General features: G+C 34.8%; 1 protein-coding gene across 5 annotated transcripts in view; it reads right to left on the bottom strand.

The window, feature by feature from the left end:
* Cdc42bpa (CDC42 binding protein kinase alpha) overlaps positions 1 to 24,720 on the bottom strand; it is a 301,602-nt gene that overhangs the window by 63,002 nt on the left and 213,880 nt on the right. For all 5 annotated transcript variants that reach the window (XM_071600007.1, XM_071600005.1, XM_071600008.1 and 2 more), the window contains 4 exons: positions 15,238 to 15,343; positions 14,680 to 14,828; positions 12,050 to 12,141; positions 9,537 to 9,613 (listed from right to left, as the gene is read on the bottom strand). In XM_071600007.1, coding sequence (XP_071456108.1) covers positions 9,537 to 9,613; positions 12,050 to 12,141; positions 14,680 to 14,828; positions 15,238 to 15,343 — 424 coding nt within the window. The remainder of the gene's footprint in view (positions 1 to 9,536; positions 9,614 to 12,049; positions 12,142 to 14,679; positions 14,829 to 15,237; positions 15,344 to 24,720) is intronic.

Raw genomic sequence — 24,720 nt, 5'->3', positions numbered from 1 at the left:
TTGTCCCCTTTAGATTGGCTAAATATATTACATGATATATAACAAAAATATAAAATATGTACAATTAAATACAACACATAGATTAAGCATCCCTAATCAGAAAATCTGAAATCTGAAACTTTTTTTAATATTGGAGGATTTGGGATTTTTAGATTAATAATGTTCAGTTGGAAAGGTCTATGTGAACATTTCAAACCCAAAAAACTCTAAAATCTGAAATACTTCTGGTCCTGCATATGGCGGACAAGAGATGCACAACCAGTATTGCCTAAACTTGGGGAGGACCACAAATGATAATCTTCTGAAATATGAGAACTCTCAGGTGAATTATACTGAATATGTGGATCAAAGTTAAAATAAGAAGTGAAGGAGAAAATTTTAGGAATGCTTTAATCTCTTAGGAGTAGCCAGCCCTATTTTCTGTCATAGGTTTAAAGAAAACTTTACAATAAATGTTTTAAAAATGTGTTCTTCTGTCTGATGTGCATGTGGTAAGAATTTGTTCCCAATTAGTAGGCTCTCTATTCACCTCACTGATTGTTTCTTTTGCTGAGAAGAAGCTTTTTAGTTTGAATCCATCCCATTTATTGATTCTTGATATTAATTCTTATGCTATAGGAGTCTTGAGGAAGTTGGGGCCTAATCTCACATGATTTTATCTCTGGTTTAATTCCTAGGTCTTTGGTCCTTTGGCTTGAATTTTGTGCATGGTGAGAGATAGGGGCTTAATTTCATTTTGTTGCATATCGATTTCCAATTTTCCCAACACCATTTGTTGAAGAGGCTATATTTTCTTCAATGTACGTTTTTAGTGCCTCTGTCAAATATGAGATAACTGTAATTATGTGGGTTAGTCTCTGTGTCCTCTATTCTGAACCATTGGTCTACAAGTCTATTTTGGTGCCAATAGCATGCTGTTTTTGTTACTATTGCTCTGTAGTATAGTTTAAGGTCTGGTATAGTAATGCCACCTGCTTCACTTTTTCAAAAAATATTTATTTTTTAGTTTTAGGTGGACACAATATCTTTATTTTACATTTATGTGGTGCTGAGGATCAAACCCAATGCCTCATGCATGCTAGGAGAGCACTCTACCACTGAGCCACAATCCCAGCCCCCTGCTTCATTCTTCTTGCTTAGGATTGCTTTAGTTATTCTGGGTCTCTTATTTTTCCAGGTAAATTTCATGACTGCTTTTCTATTTCTATGAGGAATGTCACTGGGATTTTGATAGGAATTGTATTAAATCTGAATAGTGCTTTTGGTACTATGGTCATTTTGACAATATTAATTCTGCTTATCCAAGAACAAGGCAGATCTTTCCATCTTCTAAGGTCTTCTTTAATTTCTTTCTTTAGTGTTCTGTAGTTTGTACTGTAGAGGTTTTTCACCTCTTTTGTTAAGCTGATTCCCAAATATTTTATTTATTTATTTATTTTTAATATTTTTTTTTTTTTTAAGTTTTCGGCGGACACAACATCTTTGTTTGTATGTGGTGCTGAGGATCGAACCCGGGCCGCACGCATGCCAGGCGAGCGTGCTACCGCTTGAGCCACATCCCCAGCCCCCAAATATTTTATTTTATTTTTTTGATGCTATTGTAAATGAGGTAGTTTTCCTTGTTTCCCTTTCAGATGTTATGTCACTGATATAAACAAATGCCTTTGGTTTATGGGTGTTGATTTGTATCCTGCTACTTTGCTGAATTCATTTGCTAGTTCTAGAACTTTTCTGGTGGAATTTTTTTGGGTTTTCTAGGTATACAATCATAGAGCACTGATCTCTAGAATATATAAAGAACTCAAAAATCTTAACACCAGGGGTTGGGGTTGTGGCTCAGTGGTAGAGCACTTGCCTAGCATGTGTGAGGCACTGGGTTCAATTCTCAGCACCACATATAAACAAATCAATAAATAAAGGTCCATAAATAACTAATAAAATTTAAAAAAATCTTAACATAAAAAAAAAACAAATAACCTAATCAATAAATGGGCCAAGGAACTGAACAGACACTTCTCAGAAGAGGATATACAATCAATCAACAAATATATGAAAAAATGTTCAACACCTTTAGCAATCAGAGAAATGCAAATCAAAACTACTCTTAAGATTTCATCTCACTCCAGTCAGAATGGCAGCTATTAAGAATACAAACAGGGGCTGGGGATGTGGCTCAAGTGGTAGCGCGCTTGCCTGGCATGCGTGCGGCCCAGGTTTGATCCTCAGCACCACATACAAAACAAAGATGTTGTGTCCATCGAAAAATAAATAAATAAATATTTAAAAAAAAAAAAGAATACAAACAACAATAAATGTTGGTGAGGATGCAGGGAAAAAGGCACACTCAATATACATTGCTGGTGGGACTGCAAACTGGTGCAGCCAATATGGAAAGCAGAATGGAGAATCCTTGGAAAACTGGGAATGGAACCACCATTTGACCCAGCTATCCCACTCCTCAATCTATATCAAAGGACTTAAAAACAGCATACTATAAGGACACAGCCAATCAATGTTTATTGTAACACAATTCACAATAGCTAACAACCTAGATGCCCTTCAATAGATGAATGGATAAAGAAACTGTGGTATATATACACAATGAAATATTATTCAGCATTAAAAGAGAATAAAATTATGGCATTTGCAGGTAAATGGAAGAAGCTGGAGAATATAATGCTAAGTGAAATTAGCCAATACCAAAAAACCAAATGCCAAATGATTTCTCTGATTTAAAGATGCTGATCCAAAATATGCTTTGGGAGGGGGAATTGATGGGAGGATTAAATGAACTCTAGATAAGGCAAAGGGGAAAAAGGGAGGGAGGGGAAGGAAGGGAACATAGGGGTAAGAAAGATGATGGAATGCGATGGCCATCAATACTCTAAGTACATATAAAAAGACATGAGGGATGGGACTCTACTTTGTGTACAACCAGAGATATGAAAAACTGTGCTCTATATGTGTAATATGAATTGTAATGCATTCTGTTGTCATATATACAAATCAAAAATTTAAAAAAAATTTTTAAAAAGTGTTCTTCTAATTCACATGTACGATCAATCTGTCCCAGATGTAACTAAAATTATGCTGCCAAGTCTCAAACCCCCGTGACCGGTTATGAGAAAATGTAAAAAGAAGCCGAGGGAGAGAATAAGAGAAAAATCAAAAGATGCGTGAATGAAGGGCAAGAGATACCCTGACTGAAATTAAATATTTTGGGACATTTTTAGTAATTTTTCCCCCCTTGAGATGGGGTCTCACTATGTTGCCTCAGCTGGCCTCTAGCCTGCATTCCTCCTGCCTCAATCTCTCAAGTAACTAGGATTATAGGGACGTGCGGTAGCCCCTACTTGAGTAAGATTTTGTATGTTAAAACCAAGCTTACATGGCAGCCATTATGAAGTCAAACAACAAGTGCTGGCGAGGATGCGGGGAAAAAGGTACACTCATACATTGCTGGTGGGACTGCAAATTGGTGTAGCCAATTTGGAAAGCAGTATGGAGATTTCTTGGAAAGCTTGGAATGGAACCACCATTTGACCCAATTATTCCCCTTCTTGGACTACACCCAAAAGACCTAAAAACAGCATACTATAGGGACACAGCCACATCAATGTTTATAGCAGCACATTTCACAATAGCTAGACTGTGGAACCAACCTAGATGTCCTTCAATGGATGAATGGATTAAAAAAATGTGGCATTTATACACAATGGAATATTACTCAGCACTAAACAATAACAAGACCATGGCATTTGCAGAGAAATGGATGGCATTAGAGAAGATTATGCTAAGTGAAGTTAGCCAATCCCTAAAAAACAAAGGCCGAATGTCTTCTCTGATATAAAGGGGGGCGTGACTCAAAATGGGGTAGGGAGGAAGAGCATGAGAAGATTACCACTAAATAGGGAAGAGAGGTGGGAGGGAAAAGGAGGGAGAAGGGGAATTGCATGGAAGAAGGAAGGAGACCCTCATCGTTATACAGAATACATGTATTACAATGTGAGGGGAGAAAAAAAAAGAAATGTGTCACATTAGATTGGGTAGAGAGAAATGATGGGGGGGAGAGGAAGTGGGGATAGGAAGGACAGCAGAATAAAATAGACATTATTATTGCTGTATGTATTTACATGACTGTATGACCAATGTGATTCTGCAACCTGTACACTCAGAAAAATGAGAAATTATACCCCATCTAATTCAAATGTGAATAAAAAAACAACAACAAGCTTACGGGACAGGGGATGAAGTTCAGTGGTAAAGCACTTGCCTACCATGCATGAGACTGTTCAGTCTCCAATACTACAAAACAAAACACAAAACACAAATCCTTCCAGCTCAGATGGCTTGTTTCTCTTATATGCCAGAGAATGAGAAAGGAAAGCAGTATGAGGTGCACAAAAACAGATGGATTCTAGAAACACTATCTCTTCCATGCCTGACTTTTATATTCTAGAGCTTTAATTCCTTGATTAACTCCTTCCTCTGTATATCAGAGTAAGAAAATTTCCAAAAAGCAAGTTGAGCACATCTGTATTTGCCAGGAAAGTGGGCAATTTCCATTTTTGTGAACTAGGTCCAAATGAACAGAGTACAGAATTGTTATTTAATAGAACTCAAATGAACTGAATAGAGTAGGACTGCTATAAGCTTGGTGTGATGCTCTCTGGATTTGTTACTCCTGGGAAGAAAGGAGAGGATGCAGGAGACAAATGAGAAAATCCAGGCCACTGAGCTCCACTTGTCTTTCCCCTGTTGGTTACCTAGAGGATGAGACTGGCCTAGTATGGACTAATCAGAGGCAGTCCAGGATTGGATATATGGGATTGAGAGCAAAGATGAGGGTAGAAGAGACAACAATTTCCATCAGAAGTCATCTGAGTATCTGTTCTGTTGCTTTCTTAATAATGGAATACCTTACCCAAGAGACCACTCATTAAAATATTCTCAATTTCTTTCAAAATTAACTCAAACCCTTGTTTATTTGTCCTAATGAATGCTAGGTAGAATACTTTCTTTTCCCCTCAAAGGTTGAGAACCCTAACAAAAGCCACTTTTACAAATGGTAGAATGATCTATCTATCCACTCTTACTAATTGGAAAATGTTGTGATAAATAATGGCTAAAAATCACTGGACTAAATATTTTCTAAGGTTTTTTTTTTTCTCCTTTAAAAGTGACTATTTGTGGCTGGGTCCAGTGGCGCATGCCTGTAATCCCAGAGGCTCAGGGGCCGAGGCAGAAGGATTTCGAGTTCAAAGCCAGTCTCAGCAATGGTGAGTCACTAAGCAACTCAGTGAGACCCTGTCTCTAAATAAAACATGAAATAGGGCTGGGGATGTGGCTCAGTGGTCGAGCACCCCTGAATTCAATCCTCAGTACCAAAAAACAAAACAAAACAAAAAAAGTGACTATTTGTAAAGAAAGCCCAAATGCCTACATTCTCTGCCTAGTTACTGCTCTCATTTTCCCAGAGGTAATGAGGTGATTCATATTACATACACTACTTCCTGTCCATCAAGGCTACTCTTATGTAGAAGCAGGTGACTATACATTATGATTTAAAAAGAAGACAGCCTTCTCTGAACACTTTCTTATTTTGACAAAATTCCAGCATTTATTTGAATTAAGAGGCAAAAAATGCTGAGGAAAAATTAAGTGTAAGAGAGTGATTATGTACACTGTAGTAAATAAAGGAATAACAGTTTTAATAGGCCGTGCATAAGAAGGTAAAAGAAGGAGGAAGAAAATGAAAGGTAACTTTGAAGAAGATGCACCAGTGGTAAAATTCGGAAAAATCAGAGAGCAACATGAGGAACCAGTCTTCTAGAGGAAGAAAGGAATGTCAATGATGTATGGATACCCAAGGAAATTTGATTTCTCCCATTTTACTTAATATAAACTTTATTCCCTTCTCTCTATATAAGCTCCAGATGCAATTCAGATTTTAGATCTTCAACATAATCATTCCTATAGCAGTAAGATAAAAAACAGAAAATAATGAGCAGAGGCATAATATTTTAGATTAGTTAAACATTGAAATCTACTTGCTATAGGGAAGAGTCACATATTATAAGCACAACATACACAACAATATAACCAGATTTGTAACAAAGAAAAATCAAGATTTCATTTGTTCCCTAAAAATCCAAATGCCTATAGAAAGGGAGCTACAGAACTTGAGTTTTACACTAAACAGCTTGGATGATGAACCTAGCATATGTCAAAGAATGAATACTACTGTTCAAACATCTCTCTACCATGACTTTGAGAATGAAATAAATAGATAACTCTGGGAAAGGTGATCATAATTATGAACAAGAAACAAGAGATTTGTGTATAAAATATACATTAAGAATAGGAATTTTTTAAAAATGGAAGCTTATTGTAGGCTTTCCCTCTGACAGATAAAAATCATTTTCCTGTGGCAATGGGATTCAATAATTCCAAAGGAAAGTATTATAATTCATATTGGTGGTGAATAAAAGGCTGAGTAGTGAAGAGTTAAATGAAATTAAATCAATGGACAAGGAAGCTGAAGGGAATAGAGGAAGAGAAGGGAAGCAGCCCATTAAGAATAAGTAAATAATACCAATATTACTGCGGATATTACAGTTTATTTTTAACTCTTTAAACCAGTTAATGAGATTAATTGCCATTATTATTCCTATCTGTCAAATGAGCAACCTTAAGCAAAGAAATGACTGCTTACATCCTCCAAACTATATACCTAGAAAGTGGAATAGGCAGGACTTGAGCTATGTGTTTCATCAAAACAATGTATTTATGTGCTTCATCAAAACAATGAGAGGATGGAGTTTTAAAATCATCTCTTTTAAGAGATGGAGTATAGATCAAAGATTCCACAGGTTTTGTGAACACAGCTCATTTCTACTTTGTCCTAGGAGTTCCTTCGCGCTAGCATAAACTTTAGTTGTATGTTTAAACTGAGCTTGTATTATTTAAAAGTGGGTAAAGAATAAAGAAGTATACTCCCTAAGGGAAAGTAACAGTGGGAAACAGCTGTGATTCGGGCACTCATTCATTTCATCTGAGGGTCAGGGTGGCAGTGGTAAAGTGTGTCTGAGAACAGAAACCAGCCAGGTACCTGGCAGAGGGATTTCTGAAGATCTTCTTGGAAAGAGCTCATTTATTTGCCAAAATACATATTGCTCTTATGTTTTGCATTCAGAGATTTTTTTTTTTTTAAATGCGTGGCAAGAGGATGGAGGCAAGAATTTCTTAGAAAAATGAAAACGGGTTTCTAATGGAGAGACCTAAGTAATTTACTCAAACTTCCTTTTCATTCTTTCTGAGTAATATCTGTATGGAAATACCCTACTGAGTACTTTAAGAGCAGATTATAACATGCTGTACCATTGTATATCAAGAGAGTAACCTTTTTGATTACACTATAGAATTAGCCAGAACAATTCTTTTTCTGAGGAACAAGTGTCCACTTAGAATGGAAACATGTAAGCTCTGGCATCAATATTTCAAACTTACCAAAAATCAATTTTTTTGTTCAATAATTTGAAAAAAATCCAGATCAACAAGTTCCTTTAATGGAAAATCATGCTAAATACTTTCTAACAATAATATTCTACGTAAGAAAATATAAGAAATTATACATTTAAAGAATATCTTCTGGTTTTATGCATAATTTTTCATTTGAATTAATTGTATTTCCTCATTTCTATGAAGAACCAATGTTCAACAAGATAACAAAATGCTATATAACAGAATTACTGTGCATTTAATGTGGAATAGAGAAAATGTATAAAACATACAGTACTTTAAAGAGAATGAATGCATCATACACAGTTAATAGGAACTTCCAAATTATTAAATGTATAAAATTAATTTAGGAGAGAAATGATAATGCAGTCAATTTATAAAGCATTTAGTACAGATGCTAAGTAAAATTATGCTCCCATTAGAAAAGAAATTCTGTCAGCTCTAAAAATAGATTGATGCCTTCTTATTGTGTTATAATAATATCTATTGGAGAATTTAACTTATAAAAAATGGCAATTTTTTTCTGATTATACCATCATAGAAATAAATAGTTAAGTGCTGAAAACAAAAGGGAAAGTAAAATAGAAATCATGAAAAATAAAAATAAGCAATTATTTACACATACAGTGACAATAATTAAATAATTCTAGTCTTTAGAATTGTAAAGAATGGAAATAGAGATTTTCCAAAGGTCAAAGCATTTTTGAAGTATATTTTTTACTTTATGTTTAATAATGATTATCCATTATATATAAGAAGGAAGCACATTTTGGCTCACAGATATATTTACACACGTAGTATTTCTAAAACTGACTGCATTACTAAACAAACTCTTCATATAAATTCACTGATCTCTTTTACTGAAGGATGCATTGGTTTGAAAATCAAAGACTTACGTCATCCAAAAAATCAATCAGTGAGGATGAGGAAGAAGAAAAGGAATCCTATTTAACGAATACAGCAATAAAAAAATAGAAAATATGGATGAAGCAATTTAATAGGAACAAATAATAAATCAAAAATTTTGTAAAACAATTGAAAGGCAAATGACATTAATTCAAATAAATAAATGAGAAAAGCAGTCACTGTCATTGTTTTCAAGAAACTTTCATGATTCATTAATTACTTTTTTAGAGTGTTTCTTTTTCCTTTTTCCAAAGGAATGAAATATAATTCATACACCATGCCCAAAGTATAATAAAATGAAGCTCATGGCAAATCATTAATAATAAAATTAAATATAAGCACTTATGAAAATAACAACTAAAAGTAAGTAACAGAATCTCTGCTTCTAGTTCTTCCCACCAGAATGTAACCTCTTTGTCAGGGGGACTTGTCACTTTGGGTCACTACTGTATCTCCAGCACTTAGAACAGCTCCTTGCATATAGACACATGATTCTGGTTTGCTGAATAAAAACATTACCAACTTAAATTTTTTGAGACAAAAATATACTTTATAGCATGACATTGATTTTTTTCAGCCAAAAATTTAAATAAGATAAGGAATGACAAGTATTATATAATCACCATTCATTATTGTGAAATCTGCCTAACAGTGGATGTAATACTTTTAACATGAAGCATTTCTTTATATACTTTTTAAAAAATGAACTGATTTGCAACAAGAAACACCAATACACTATTGTGAGCTTCAAATTTTTCACTTATTTTTTTTTACTGTGGCTCTGTGCTTTGGAATAAAAAGTGTCAAAATTATTTTAAAAGTTGGTGTTTGTTCTGCTTTTATTGCTTCTTAGGGAAGTTCAAAATGCTTTTAAAACTAACAATGACTTTCATATTTACACCTTTCTTGGATGTTCAGTTAAATACAAGTGTGATTATACTTTCCATAAGAATCCAGAACATATTACTTCCCTACTATGTTACTGTTTTATAGGATTCTAGATCCTTTTATGTGAGATGCAATAAAACAGTTTTATTGCAAATAAATTTTAAATCACAAAGTGAATTTTAAATTGACTACAAAGGATACCTGAAAAGTTCAGTACTTACTTCAAATTGATCCAGAGCATCGGTAGGCGTATTCAAAAATGCCAAGAAAGAATGCTGTGAGTCTTGGTGCTCTATACCTAGAAAACAGCAGCAACTTTTTTTAAAACTAGAACAATCAATACTAATTTTTATGGATAACCTTTCCTGTCTCAATCTATTAAATCTATTCTCAAATATCATATTTCAAAGCTGATCAATATTATTAAAACATATTTGAAAAGCCAAATTACATTATTTTTTCCTAGACTACCACTCAACAATTAAATAACATCTACTTCTATCAAATATTTGTTCTTGAGTTACTTGTTATGGGATTTCTTTCTTTTTCTATCTGGTACATCATTAAAAAACCCACATTAAATCTTTTGATAGTCTAGAGAGAATGTAGGTGCTTGTTTATGTGTGATTTTTCTAAGCTAATTTATCACCGAATGAGGTTTCTGTTTGAAATACTCGTACCAAGCATATAGCACAAGTGTAAGTAATCTTTAATAAGAAAATAATGCAGTCATAAAACAAATGTATTTAATTATGAAAAAAAGTTAGTCAATCTGACTTCAGGTATTATTCAACTAAAAGAATGATGAATCCAAACTCCAGTTTTTCTCAGATGAATTAAAAAATTCATACATATCTTGTGGCTATGATATTAACTTTAAACACATAATTTTCAAAATAATTTTTTTTATTCTTCTTTTTTCTCTGGGTGCTGGGGATCCATGGCCTTGAGCATGCCAGGCAAACACTACTACTAAAGGCACATCCCCAGCCCTCTAAAATACTCCTTAAAACATAAAAATGATGATAAATACTAGGAAGGATAAAACAAGAAAACAAGCAATCACACAATTTTGACTTCTATATCTTTAAGAAATGACATTTTATGTGTTTTCCCATATTATCTTCTAATTATATACCATAATTACCAGATGGGTCAATATGTTCAGAAATTTATTCAGTCAATAAATATTTGTTGAGACTATTATGTACCAGACACTGTCCTAGATTCTGGGGATATAGGTGTAAACAAGGCATTTTTTTTTTTTAAAGTCTTTGTTTTCATTTCATAAACGTCACCTTATAATATTTAAGCAGCTATAATACATTATAACAGTGAAACTTTATTTTTGCAGTAATCAAAATCCAAACAATAAAGCTTTAGTTAACATCTCTTCAAAACAATGTGATAAATTTAAGACTTTTCTTTTTCAAGTTTAGGACTAATTTTAAAATGATATAGTCAATGTCATCTGATGTAAATCATACTCTGCACTGGTTTCTTTCCTATTAAGTTGGCTTTAGGGCCACAAGTGAACCAGGTCTTATGTATTCATTTTTATCTCTTCACTAAAAAATGTTTCTTCTTTTTACTCTTCATTAATTAAAACCCAGCCTGGTTCTCATTTTAGCATGATAGCTCATGTACCTAATTTGAGTTCCCATTCACTTTTTGGAGGCTCCTTCTTTCTCTTTTTCAGTAAGGAATTCCACCAACAAAAAATTATTGAACATCAACTTCTTTAAATAGCTTTGTCATGTGAGCTCCTCTATGTGACTGCTCTCTGTATTCCACAACTTTAGATTGGATTCAAAGACCCAACCAGCTTTATCTCTAAGTATGTAATGGCACTGGGGAATGACAGAGAAAGAAGCCCATGGGCTTAATATAAACCCCATTAATTAGTGAAGTATTCAGTGATAGCCTTTATTAGGAAAATGAATTTTGGAAAATTGAATGTAAAATATCCCATTATTTAGAAAAATAACATTCTGAATTTATTTTTACTAAACCTTCACATTCTTAATATGTATATTATGGAAAGAAAGTTTAAGAAATGCATGTAATAAAGCTATCAAGCACTATTAGCTTCCACATTAACGGAAAAAATACAAAAGTAATGTTTTCAAGAAAATGGTAATAAATTTGGGAAATCCCATAGGGCCAGCAACATTAAGCATCAAACTAGAAGGCGGCACTGAAATGTCAAAATAATTCTTCATTATTATATTGCCCAATTAATAACAAATTAGATTGCTCATTAGTTCTTTCATACATTGTATTCTCAACTCTCCTGAAAGTGAATCCCGCTCAAGATTTTGGACCTTCTAGGCACAAATAAATACTTGTTGAAGTCTCCTTACCATGTTCTGAACACACACTGCCACTATTGGACTGATTAATTTAGATGGTAACATTTCAGAGTATTATACAGTATAATTTTTCAGTGACCAAAATGTTAAATAGATAACATTTTTGAACAGGTAAATTTATGGGAAAGTGACTTCTTCTGTTACTATAACCTCTTAAAACAATGTCTAGTAAGTAAAACAAAATGACTCAAAACCAGTGTGTGTGTGTGTGTGTGTGTGTGTGCATCATATACACATGCACATGTTCCTGAGTGCACATGTGAACAATTTTCCCACCTACACAATAAGCTGACTCTTCTGTAATACGATATATTCATGACAAAACAGTAAGTCCTGATTGATGCAAACACACATTCCCATACCCTTTTCAGATCTAAGCTCTTCAGTGTCCTTTATCAGTTGTTCGATTTCTGATAGGAGTTCCAAGTTCTTCTTCTCTGAATCTTTTAGTTTACTTAAATAAGAAAAACAAAGAAAACATGTCATTAATTTTTTATTGCTGACTAGGGAGGCATCTTGTATGAAGCTCACTAAATTAGTTTAAATGTCAGTCATGCTAAATCATGGTACTGCAAACCACTCTAGGCAGGACGAATACAGCCTGTCACCTGCTATTATATAAATCAAGTTTTATTAGAGCACAGTCAGAATCATTCATTTCAGTACTGACTATAGTTGTCCTTACACTATAATAGCACAGTTGAGTAGCTGTGAGGGAGGCTACATAGTCCTTGAAACCTAAAATATTTACTACCCGGTCCTTTATAGAAAAAGTTTCCTGGCCCTGAGCTACATTACTAACTTTAAAAATGTTATAAAAACAGTTGATTTTAGAGTTGTTATATTTTATTCATAAACAACCATAAAAGTAGAACATATTTGTAAGTTTATAATTATCAATTTGGATTATATACCTGTTTTATGGATATTTTAAGTGTAAGCTCTGTGTCCTGGGCACAGGAAGATTATATTTTTTCCAAATTACAACACAGAGAATGACACTCAGTAGGTCTTTATGCTGTGTTTCATTCATATTCTTCAGAAAAACTTCTGTTCATTTTAACGCCACATAAACACATGTAAGTAAAACATAATTCATGTGTGTCAATTATAACAAAAAGTTCATAATTCAACAGTGGTGCCATATATCTGGCCTTTGATTTGATTCAAAATATTAATGGGTGCAGTTTAAAGTCTAAGGCTGTGATCACACCATCAAAAAGTGAATTTATAGCCCTATATTTCTTCTCTTGCTTTTGGAACTTTTAGTATTCTGAGCACCAAAAGGATCTTTGTGTTTATGGTTTCATTTGAAATGTGAACTTTGTTTTCTTCCTCTATATCACCTATACTGACTTTTTTCTTTTTTAATACTAACCCCTGAGCCACATCCCTAATCTGTGTTTTTTTTTTTAAATTTCAGACAGAGTGTCACTAAGTTGCTTATGGACTTGCTAAATTGTTGAGATTGGCTTTGAACTTGTGATCCTCCTGCCTCAGCTACTGAAGCTGCTGGTACTACAGGCATGTGCCACCATGTCCAGCTTATACTTTTTTTTTTTTAATTAAAAAGAAAATTTTAAAAATGTTGATGGATCTTTATTTTATGCATTTATTTATATGCAGTGCTGAGAATTGAAACCGGTGCCACACACATGTTAGGCAAGTGCTCTATCACTGAGCCACAACCACAGTCCAAGCTTATAATTTTTTTGTTGTATTTTTTGTAATACTGAGAATCAAACCCAGGGCTTCGTGCATGCTAGGTGAGTGCTGTACCACTAAACCACAGTCTCAGCCCCTAACTGATTTTGGAATCATATTTATATCCAATCCAATTATAATTTTTCATTTTATCATTTATATATTCAGAGTATGATTTTCTCTACTGTTGTGACAATAGAGGGAATGTGTTCATTAGTTAACAGCCTCCAAGACTAGGAGATTCTATTTTTTAGGAAATATAGAAACATGAAAAATAAGTATAATCAAAAGATATTCTGCCCTTATGAAATTTACCGTCAACAGAATCTTTACATGTAAAAGACCAAGGGTAGAGACCACAATTTTCAAATAATTCTATTTTGTTCTGACCATATGTTGCAACTTCACACAAATATATTTTTTTCTTTGTGGTATTAGGGATTAATCCAAGATCCTTGAACATGACAGACAAGTGCTCTACCACTAAGCTATACCGCCAGTCTTTTTAAAAATTTTACTTTGAGACAAGGTCTCACTCAGTTGCCCAGGACAGCCTTGAACTTGATCCTCTTGTTTCAGTCTCCCAAGTATCTGGGATTACAAGTTTGTGCCACTACAACTAGAAAATATGATATTCCTTCTCCTCCCACTCCCCAATACTGCAACTGAACCTAGGAGTGCTCTACCACTGAGCTATATTTCCAGCCCTTTTTATTATTTTTTAAACTTTAGACAGTGTCTTACTAAGTTGCTGAGATGGGCCTCGAGCTTATGATCTTCCTGCCTCAACCGCTCAAGTCACTGAGATAATAGGTTTGAGTTGGTGTGTCCAGAACAAATATGATATTCTTGAACATGAGAAAAATTTCGATTAATAAACTATGAGAGTTAACTAAACTTTACAAATAAGGGGAAAATAAACAATGAAATATTATTAATTCTACTTTATGGACAAGCGAGAGGAAAATGAGGCTGTATAAAAATCTTACTGGGGCTGGGGCTAGGGCTGGGGCTGTGGCTTAGCGGTAGCATACTTGTCTGGCATGAGTAAGGCACTGGATTCGATTCTCAGCACCACATGTAAATAAATAAAATGAAAGCCTATCAACAACTAAAAAATACATTAAAAAAAATCCCTTATCACTACTTACAGAGCTTGAAATCATCTGATCCTATTTCAAATCTTTTTTTAAGCACTAGGCAAATAAGCAAACATGTAATATTTCTCTAAATAATTATTAAAAACCTTAGAAATGATTCTACTTGGACTAGATTTTTTCAATCTTACCATTCTGTTATGATGTTAGCTGCTTTAACTTTATTCAGCTCTTCTTGGATGGCCTGTTTAGCTCTTATTTCTGCATCCAGAGCTGACTGCAATTCCAGTCTAGCTGACATATCCAGTTTTGCAAAACGACGCATTTTCCAGGGCATATCCTATAAAGTAAAAAGAGTGTGTTTTTAGCTCCCTATTTTAAACATTTAAACTTAATAATCCAAGTGAATTTGAAAGCTACTTATAAGCACCAACCATTTTCACTTAGAATAGAAATATTATTTTCAAAAATATGTTTTTCATTAAACTCAGAAATAACGGTCAATATTCACATACAAATGAATATTTCCTAACAGTTATTTCCAATAATGACTATTCATATGGACTACTGTTAAGCATTTATGTGTTGTTTTCCTAAACTGGTAAAGACTTAAACTAACTGATTTCTCTTGAAAACTCACAGCAGGCTAACGCCTAGGAGAACTGACATAAATAATCAGATTTATGATAGTGTTTTTTGAGCCTTGTAATCTAATATGATAAGCTTCTATGCAAAATGGCAGAGCTTACAGTTGCTCGTGTACCCAAGCTGGCACTTCTTAATGCTTCCAATTCTTCAGTCATTTTAGAAGCTAAGGCCTGAAGATAGCCTCGTGCATCCTTTTCATCACTGACCCTAAAATACACACACATGAACACAGAGATAAAGCACAAATGTAAAACAGAAAAACTTCAGTGACATATACGCTATTTTAAAGTTTCATAAAGAAGCAATAGAAGACTTCCAAAATGGCGGAGTAGAGGAGAACTCGTTACTGGTGTGACTCCGAGTGAATGGTCAGACACTCTCCCTCATAGGGGCGCCCTTTCACGAATTTAAGCTTCATGGAGCCTGTGACAGGATTTTAAACAGTGGTTGGTTACAAGTGCGGCCCAGAATGCGAGAAAATCTGAGTCCCTCCAGGCGAGGAAACCGGCCAGCAGCGCAGCCCGGGAACCCGCAGCAGACGGGTGGAGTTGAGCCCCGCAGAGTTCTGGCAGCATAGGGACACAGAGTTACAGATCCTTTGGAGCTAGAGTGTGCCAGACTGTGACCCGCGTCTCTGCAGGGCACCGGAGGAGGACTGAAGTCTGGACTTATTGGAGAAATAGCCCAGTTCCCTCCTCCTCACTGGACACCCCGATGCCAAAATGGGCAGTTGCCATCTTGGAAAATCTACCTCCTCAGCTTTGGGTGGTTGTAACAGGCAGCGAGTTTTTGGCATCGGAACAGGTGTGTGATTTCCAGCACCCCCTCTACCCAGCGGTGATAACTCAAAACCTTTCTCGCCAGCTCTCGGTGGCTGTGAATATCAGAGCCGAGTGAAACTGAAAAGGTGCCTGATCTCCAACTCCCCCTCCCACAGCTATGATAACCCAAAACATTTCTTGCCAGCTCTCAGTGAGCATGGCTATCAGAGGGAATAAGACAGAACATGTTGCCGGTTTCCAACTCCCCCTCTCCACAGCTGTGATGACTTGGTGACTACCCAACACAGAGGTAGTTCTCAGCTGATCAGGAGCACAGAGCCCCACAAGCCCAGAGTGAACCCAGGACTATGGAGAAGAGTTCCAGTCACTGGGGCCTAGAGGGCAGGAGAAGTGAGGGGAATAGAGACCCAGAACAACCCAAAGAGACAGGGACTGGAGAGGCACCTGGCAGGGGAGGGAGAGCCACCTCACAAGGATCGCTTCCTCCACCTGAGGGCAGAGACTCAACCTGGAATTCACAAAGACACCTACTGGAAGAGAAGAAAACAGAATTCTAAGAGTGCATTTTTTTTCTGTTTCCTTCTTTCCTTTTTTCTTTTTATCTTTTTCTTCTCTTTTTTCATATCATTTCCCCCTCTTTTTCTTCTTCTTTTCTTTCTCCTTCGCTTCCTCTCCCAACCGTTACTATTTCTACTACGTGTAATTTACTAAATGCAAATAGGTGAATGTTTCTATGCTTCTTATTGTCCTCCCACATACTTAGCTACCCTAAAATACCTCCTGTCTATTCTCCTGTTAATAACTTCATTAGAGTTCTCCAAAGTAGCTAAGATGTATTAACCCCCATACCCTCACATCTTTCCCACTAAAGTCCTACACCCGACCCTCAGTTCTCTGTACACCACCAGAATCTATAAGCCTTTTATGAAGCTAATGAATTTATTTTAAATTACAATTGAATCCAACATCTCTAGACATTATCTCCCATCACAAAGGAGAGCTCTCAGAACTATACAAGAGCAATACAAATCTATAGGAGAAAAATAAGAACACAACAGTAACACAGAGCTGTAAAGAAATATGAGCAACATGAAAAAAAACAAGGGAAAAAAGGACCACAAACAATGCAGGACAACTCAATAATAGAGGAGTTAAAACTACAGCAGAAAGAATGTCAGATAAAGATTTCAAGATATACATGCCTAAAATGATCTGGAGTCTCAAGGAAGACCTTAGACAGTAATGCAGACAATGAAAGATCACTTTGACAATGAATTAGATAAACAAATCCAAGAAGCAAGAGATCAACTCTACAGGGAGACAGAGGTTATACAAAAAAAATCAAACACAAATCCTGGAAATGAAGGAAATTGTAAACCAAATTAAAAACTTAAATGAGAGTATCACCAGCAGAGTAGAACAATTAGAAGTCAGAACATCAGACAATGAAGACAAAGTATATCATCTCAAAAAGAGTCTAGACTGCTCAGAAAGGCTGATAAGAAACCACGAGCAGAACATCCAAGAAATTTGGGATAACATAAAGAGACCAAATTTAAGAATTATTGGATTAGAGGAAGATATAGAGGTCCAAACCAAAGGAATAAGCAATCTGTTCAATGAAATAATTTTAGAAAACTTTCCAAACATGAAGAATGAAACAGAAATCCAAATCCTAGAAGCCTACAGGACACCGAATGTACAAAACCACAAGAGATCCACACCAAGACACATTATAATGAAAATCCCAACATACAGAACAAGGAGAAAATTTTAAAAGCCACAAGAGAAAGGAAGCAGATGACATTTAGAGGTAAACCAATTAGGTTAATGGCTGATTTTTCAACACAGATTCTGAAAGCTAGAAGATACTGGAACAATGTATTTCAAATGCTGAAAGATAATGGGTTCCAACCAAGAATCTTGTATCCAGCAAAATTAAGCTTCAGGTTTGATAATGAAATAAAAACCTTCCACGATAAACAAAAGTTAAAAGAATTTTCATCAAGAAAACTGGAGCTTCAAATCATCCTTGGCAAAACATTACATGAAGAGGAAATGAAAAATAACAACGAAAATCAACAGTGGGAGGTAGTACAGTAAAACTAATCAAAGAGGAAAAACAAATCAAGTTAAATAACAAAAATAATCAAACATGGTTGGAAGTACAAACCATATCTCAACAGTAACCCTAAATGTTAATGGCTTAAACTCACCAATCAAAAGACAGGCTAGTAGACTGGATTTAAAAAAAGATCCAACAATATGCTGCCTACAGGAGACTCATCTGATAGGAATGACATGAACAGACATAAACAGAAGATGAAAGGTTAGGAAAAATCACACCACTCACATGGACCTTGGAAGCAAGCAGGGGTGTCCATACTCATATCAAATAAAATAGACTTCAGGCCAAAGTTAATCAAAAGATATAAAGAAGGACACTACATACTGCTAAAGGGAACCATTCACCAACAAGAACAATCATTAATATATATGCCCCAAATATATATGTGCAGCTATGTTCATCAAACAAACTCTTCTCAAGTTCAAGAGACAAATAGATCACAACACAATAATCAAGGGTGATTTTAACATACCTTTCTCACCACTGGACAGATCTTCCAAACAAAAGTTGAATAAAGAAACTATACAACTCAATAACACAATTAATAACTTAGACTTAATTGACATATATAGAATATATAAACCAACATCAAGCGGATACACTTTTTTCTCAGCAGCACATGGATCCTTTTCAAAAATAGACGATATATTATGCCATAGGGCAACTCTTAGCAAATACAAAGGAGTAGAGATATTACCATGCATTTTATCTGATCATAATGGAATGAAATTGGAAATCAATGATAAAATAAGGAAGAAAAATTCCTACAACACATGAAAAATGAACAATATACTACTAAATGAACAATGGGTTACAGAAGACATCAAGGAGGAAATTAAAAAATTCTTAGAGATAAATGAAAACAAACACACAACATATCGAAATCTCTGGGACACTATGAAAGCAGTACTAAGAGGAAAATTCATTCCATGGAGTTCATTCCTTAGAAGAAGAAAAAGCCAACAAATAAATGATCTCACACTACATCTCAAAGCCCTAGAAAAAGAAGAACAAATCAGTAGCAAATGCAATAGAAGGCAAGAAATAATTAAAATCAGAGCTGAAATCAATGAAATTAAAATAAAAGAAACAACTAAAAAAACTGACAAAACTAAAAGTTGGTTCTTTGAAAAAATAAATAAGACTGACAGACCCCTAGCCATGCTAATGAAGAGAAGAGAGAGAACCCAAATTACTAGCATATGGAATGAAAAAGGCAATATCACAACAGACACTACAGAAATACAGAAGATAATTAGAAATAATTTTGAAATCTTATACTCCAATAAATAGAAGATAGTAAAGGCTTTGATAAATTCCTTAAGTCATATGATCTGCCCAGATTGAATCAGGAAGATATACACAACTTAAACAGACCAATATCAAGTGAGGAAATAGAAGAAGCCATCAAAAGACTACCAACCAAAGAAAAGCCCAGGACCAGACAGAAACAGCAGAGTTTTACAAGACCTTTAAAGAAGAACTAATACCAATACTCTTCAATCTATTTCAGGAAATAGAAAAAGAGGGAGTACTTCCAAATTCATTCTACGAGGCCAATATCATCCTCATTCCAAAACCAGACAAAGACAAAGAAAGAAAACTTCAGACCAATATCTCTAATGAATTTAGATGCAAAAATCCTCAATAAAACTGGCAAATTGGATACAAAAACATATCAAGAAGATCGTGCACCATGATCAAGTGGGATTCATCCCTGGGATGCAAGTTGGTTCAACATAGGAAAATCAATAAATGTAATTCATCACATCAATATACTTAAAGATAAGAACCATATGATCATCTTGATCCAGAAAAAGCATTTGACAAAACACAGCACGCCTTTATGTTCAAAACACTAGAAAAGCTAGGGATAACAGGAACTTACCCCAACATTGTAAAAGCTATCTACACTAATCCTCATCCAGAAAAATTGAAGGCATTCCCTCTAAAATCTGGAACAAGACAGGGATGCCCTCTCTCACCACTTCTATTCAACATAGTTCTTGAAGCACTGGCCATAGCAATTAGACAGATGAAGGAAATTAAAGGAATAACTATAGGAAAAGAAGAACTTAAACTAGCACTATTTGCTGATGATATGATTCTATACCTAGAAGACCCAAAAGGCTCTACCAAGAAACTTCTAGAACTAGTAAATGAATTCAGCAAAGTGGCAGGATATAAAATCAACACCCATAAATCAAAGGCATTCCTGTATATCAGTGACAAATCCTCTGAAATGGAAATGAGAAAAACTACCCATTCACAATATCCTCAAAAAAAAAAAAAAAAAAAAAAAAACTTGGGAATCAACTTAACAAAAGAGGTGAAAGATCTATACAATGAAAACTATAGAACCCTAAAGAGGGAAATAGAAGAAGACCTTAGAAGACAGAAAGATATACCTTGCTTATGGATAGGTAGAATTAATATTATTAAAATGGCCATATTACCAAAAGCACTTTACAGATTCAATGAGATTCCAATCAGAATCCCAATGGCATTCCTCACAGAAATAGAAAAAGCAATTATGAAATTCATCTGGAAAAATAAGAGACCCACAATAGCTAAAGCAATTCTAACCAGAAGAAGATATACAATCAATCAACAAATACATGAAAAAAAATGCTCACCATCTCTAGCAATCAGAGAAATGCAAATTAAAACTACTCTAAGATACCATCTCACTCCAGTAAGAATGGCAGCCATTATGAAGTCAAACAACAACAAGTGCTGGCGAGGATGCGGGGGAAAAAGGTACACTCATACATTGCTGGTGGGACTGCAAATTGGTGCAGCCAATTTGGAAAGCAGTATGAAGATTCCTTGGAAAGCTGGGATGGAACCACCATTTGACCCAGCTATACCCCTTCTTGGTCTATACCCAAAGGACCTAAAAACAGCATACTACAGGGACACAGCGACGTCAATGTTTATAGTAGCACAATTCACAATAGCTAGACTGTGGAGCCAACCTAGATGCCCTTCAATGGATGAATGGATTAAAAAACGTGGCATTTATACAGAATGAAATATTACTCAGCAGTAAAAAATAACAAGATCATGGCCTTTGCAGGGAAATGGATGGCATTAGAGCAGATTATGCCAAGTGAAGTTAGCCAATTCCAAAAAAACAAATGCTGCATGTCTTTTCTAAGGGGGGGCGACTCAAAATGGGGTAGGGAAGAAGAGCATGGGAAGAAGATTACCTCTAGATAGGGAAGAGAGGTGGGAGGGGAAAGAAGGGAGAAGCGGAATTGCATGGAAAGTGGAAGGAGACCCTCATCGTTATACAAAATACATGTATGAAGATGTGAGGAAAAAAAAAAGAATAGTGTCACCTTAGATTGAGTAGAGAGAAATGATGGGAGGGGAGGGGAGGGAATGGGGGGAAAGGAAGGATAGTAGAATGAAATAGACATTATTATTATTACTGTGTGTATATACGTGACTGCATGACCAATGTGATTCTGCAATCTGTACACTCAGGAAAATGAGAAATTATATCCCATCTAATTCAAATGTATGATATGTCGAGATCATTGTACTGTCATGTGTAACTAATTAAAACAAATAAAAAATTTTTAATAAATAAGCAATAGAGATTTAATAATGTTCTTAAGTAACTTCTTTCCAAAGGTCTATCACATGCCATGACCTGTCAACAGATGGGAAGAGGTTCACAAATCAGTTACACACAAATTAAAGCTGGCGATGTTTTAAAAAGCCCATGTTACAACTAGCTATTTAGAATACAAAGAAAGACACTGGTACAGTAACAATGAAAAAAAAAACACTATATTATTTAAGTGGCCAGATTTTAAAAATATCTCTTTCCCCAGACACTATCTCTTGCCTCTTTCTTTCAGGCCATCTGGTTAAGTGTACTTATACTCATCCACTTAGTTTTTAAAAACAGTTTTAGAGGGAGTTCTCTCATCTCTTCATTGGCTAAGTAATTAAAACATATTTTTAATTCCACAGTAATCATTGCTATACAGATGGTTATCGTCCCTACTACACCTTTTAGTTTCAATTTCATGACAGACCTTCTATAATCCAAAAGGATTCCTTGTTCTAGCTGCCCCAATCCAAAATTTCCTGTTTTTTTCTCCCTCTGATCATTAAGCTACTTAGTCTAATCCCTCTAATACTTAACCCTCATTCACTCCAATACATTACTTGAAGGATAATTTTTGCCTCAACTATTTTGCTGAAATTATCAAAAATCAAAAATTAATTTTGATAATTAAAATTATCAAAAATCAAATAAACATTCAGTTGAAATTATCACCAAAGTTTAGATTATGTAGAAAACAGAACTTCAGGCCTTGAAAACAAGGCATATAAACTTAAACACTCAAAAGCAGTGTTGAAAAATAAAGACCATGATCAAAACGTACCAAGAACTTAGACAAAAATAACACCACACTTAAGAGTCACTGGGCTGGGCATGGTGGTGCACACCTGTAATCCTTAGCAACCCAGGAGGCCGAGGCAGAAAGATTACAAGTTCAAAGCCAGTCTCAGCAATTTAGCAAGGCCCTCAGCAACTTTGTGAGACCTTGTCTTAAAATAGAATGTAAAAAAAGACTGGGGGGACTGGGGTTGTGGCTGAGAGGTATAAGCGCTTGCCTAGCACATGCAAGGTGCTGGGCTCAATCCTCAGCACGACATAAAAAAATAGATAAATAAAATAAAGGTATTGTGCCCAACTACAACTAAAAAATATTTTTAAAAAAAGCTGGGGATATGGCTTAGTAGTTAAATGTCCCTGGTTTCCATCCCTGGTACCAAAAAAGAAAGTCATTAGGATTAAAGAGGGCATAGAGATACAGCCTAAAGGCACTGAGAATTTTTTCAGTGAAATAACAGCATAAAAATTTTCAAACATTAGGAATGATATGGACATCTGCAGACAGGATGCAAATTAAACCCCAAATAGACAAGACTGAAAAAGAACCTTTCTAAGACGCATCATAATCAAAATGCCTAATATGCAGAATAAGTATAGATATTAAAAGCCACAGAGAAATATGTCAGGTCACATTTAGTGGTAAACTCAACCCAAACTCTAAATTACTAGAAGGCTTAGAAAGATGGTCCAAGCTTTGAAAGAAAACAACTGCCAACCAAGATTGCTATTCCAGGAAAGCTATCCTTCAGAATTAAAGCTGAAACAAAATCTTTCCAAGGTAAGGATAAACTGAAAGAATTCATGAATACTAAACCAGCTATACAGAAAATACTTCAAGAAACATTATACACACAACTCAAAACAAACTCCAGAACTCCTGAATGCATAAAGTTCACTAGAGTAACAATTAAAGAAAATTGAAAATTAAGAATAAATTAAATATGTGAAACAAACCAAAATGGCAGGAAATGGCCTCAACTCTATAATTAAAATACATCAAGTGGCAGAGTGAATTAAAAAATAAGAATCAATTACAGGCTTTGTGGAATAGACTCATTTTTGTTTTGTTTTCATATTTTTAGCTGTAGATGGACACAGTGCCTTTATTTATTTATTTTTACGTGGTGCTGAGAATCAAACTCAGTACCTCCTAAGTTCTAGGGAAGTGCTCTAACACGGAGCTACAGCCCCAGCCCCTGGAAGAGACTCATTTATAGTAAAGATACCCACAGGCTGAAAGTAAAAGGATGGAAAAAGATAATCCATGCCCATGTTGTCTGAAAAAAAAGAAAGAGTAGCTATTGTCATAACCAATAAAGCATATTTCAAGCAAAAATCAATCAGAAAAGACAAGGAAGGTCACTATATACTGGTAAAGGAAATAATTCAATGATAAGATATGATGATGGTCAATACTTCTTGATATTAAGTTCCAGATAGACCCCCAATACAATAATACTAGGTCATTTCAACACACCACTCTCACCAATAGATAGGTCATCCAGACATAAAATTAATGAAGATACTTGTAATCTAAATAATAATTCAAACAGACTTAACATATATCTATAGAATAATTCATTCAACAACAGCTGAATTCACTTTCTTCTCACAGCAGCTCATGGAACCCTTTCAAAAACAAACCATATTGTACTGTCACAAAGCAAGTCTTAGTAAACACAAAAATTCAATATAAACTCTTGCAGCTCATGAGATCATAAAGAAATAAAATTAGAAATCAACAGCAAGACAAATTATAGAAAACACAAACACATGGAGATTGCACAATACTCTTTTGAATGAGAAATAGATCAAAGAAGAAATGAGAGAAGAAATAAAAACATTCCTAGAATCAAATGAGAATAGTGACACAATGTACTAAAACCTCTGGAACACTATGAAGGCAGTTTCAAAAGGAAAGTTTATAGCATTACATACCTACATTAAAAAAAAAAAAAAAACACAAAAAACAACACTCAGAAAGATCCCAAATAAACAATCTAATGCTACATCTCAAGGACCTAGAAAAGAAGGAACTAATTCTAAAACCAGAATATGACAGAAAATAATTAAGATCAAATCCAAAATTAATGAAACAGAAAATAGAAAAAAAAAAATAGGAAAAATCAATGCAACAAGGAGTAGATTTTTGGAAAAAACAAGCAAGATTGATAAACCCTTAGACAAACTAAACAAAAGAAAGAGAAAAAAGATGCAAATCAAGAAGCTATCACCGCAGACATTTATGAAGTCC

This window comes from Marmota flaviventris, chromosome 12 (genome assembly GCF_047511675.1).
Source record: "Marmota flaviventris isolate mMarFla1 chromosome 12, mMarFla1.hap1, whole genome shotgun sequence".
Taxonomy (NCBI): Eukaryota; Metazoa; Chordata; class Mammalia; order Rodentia; family Sciuridae; genus Marmota; species Marmota flaviventris.
Note: the sequence above shows the minus strand (reverse complement) of the source record. Positions and strands in the feature narration are given on the sequence as shown.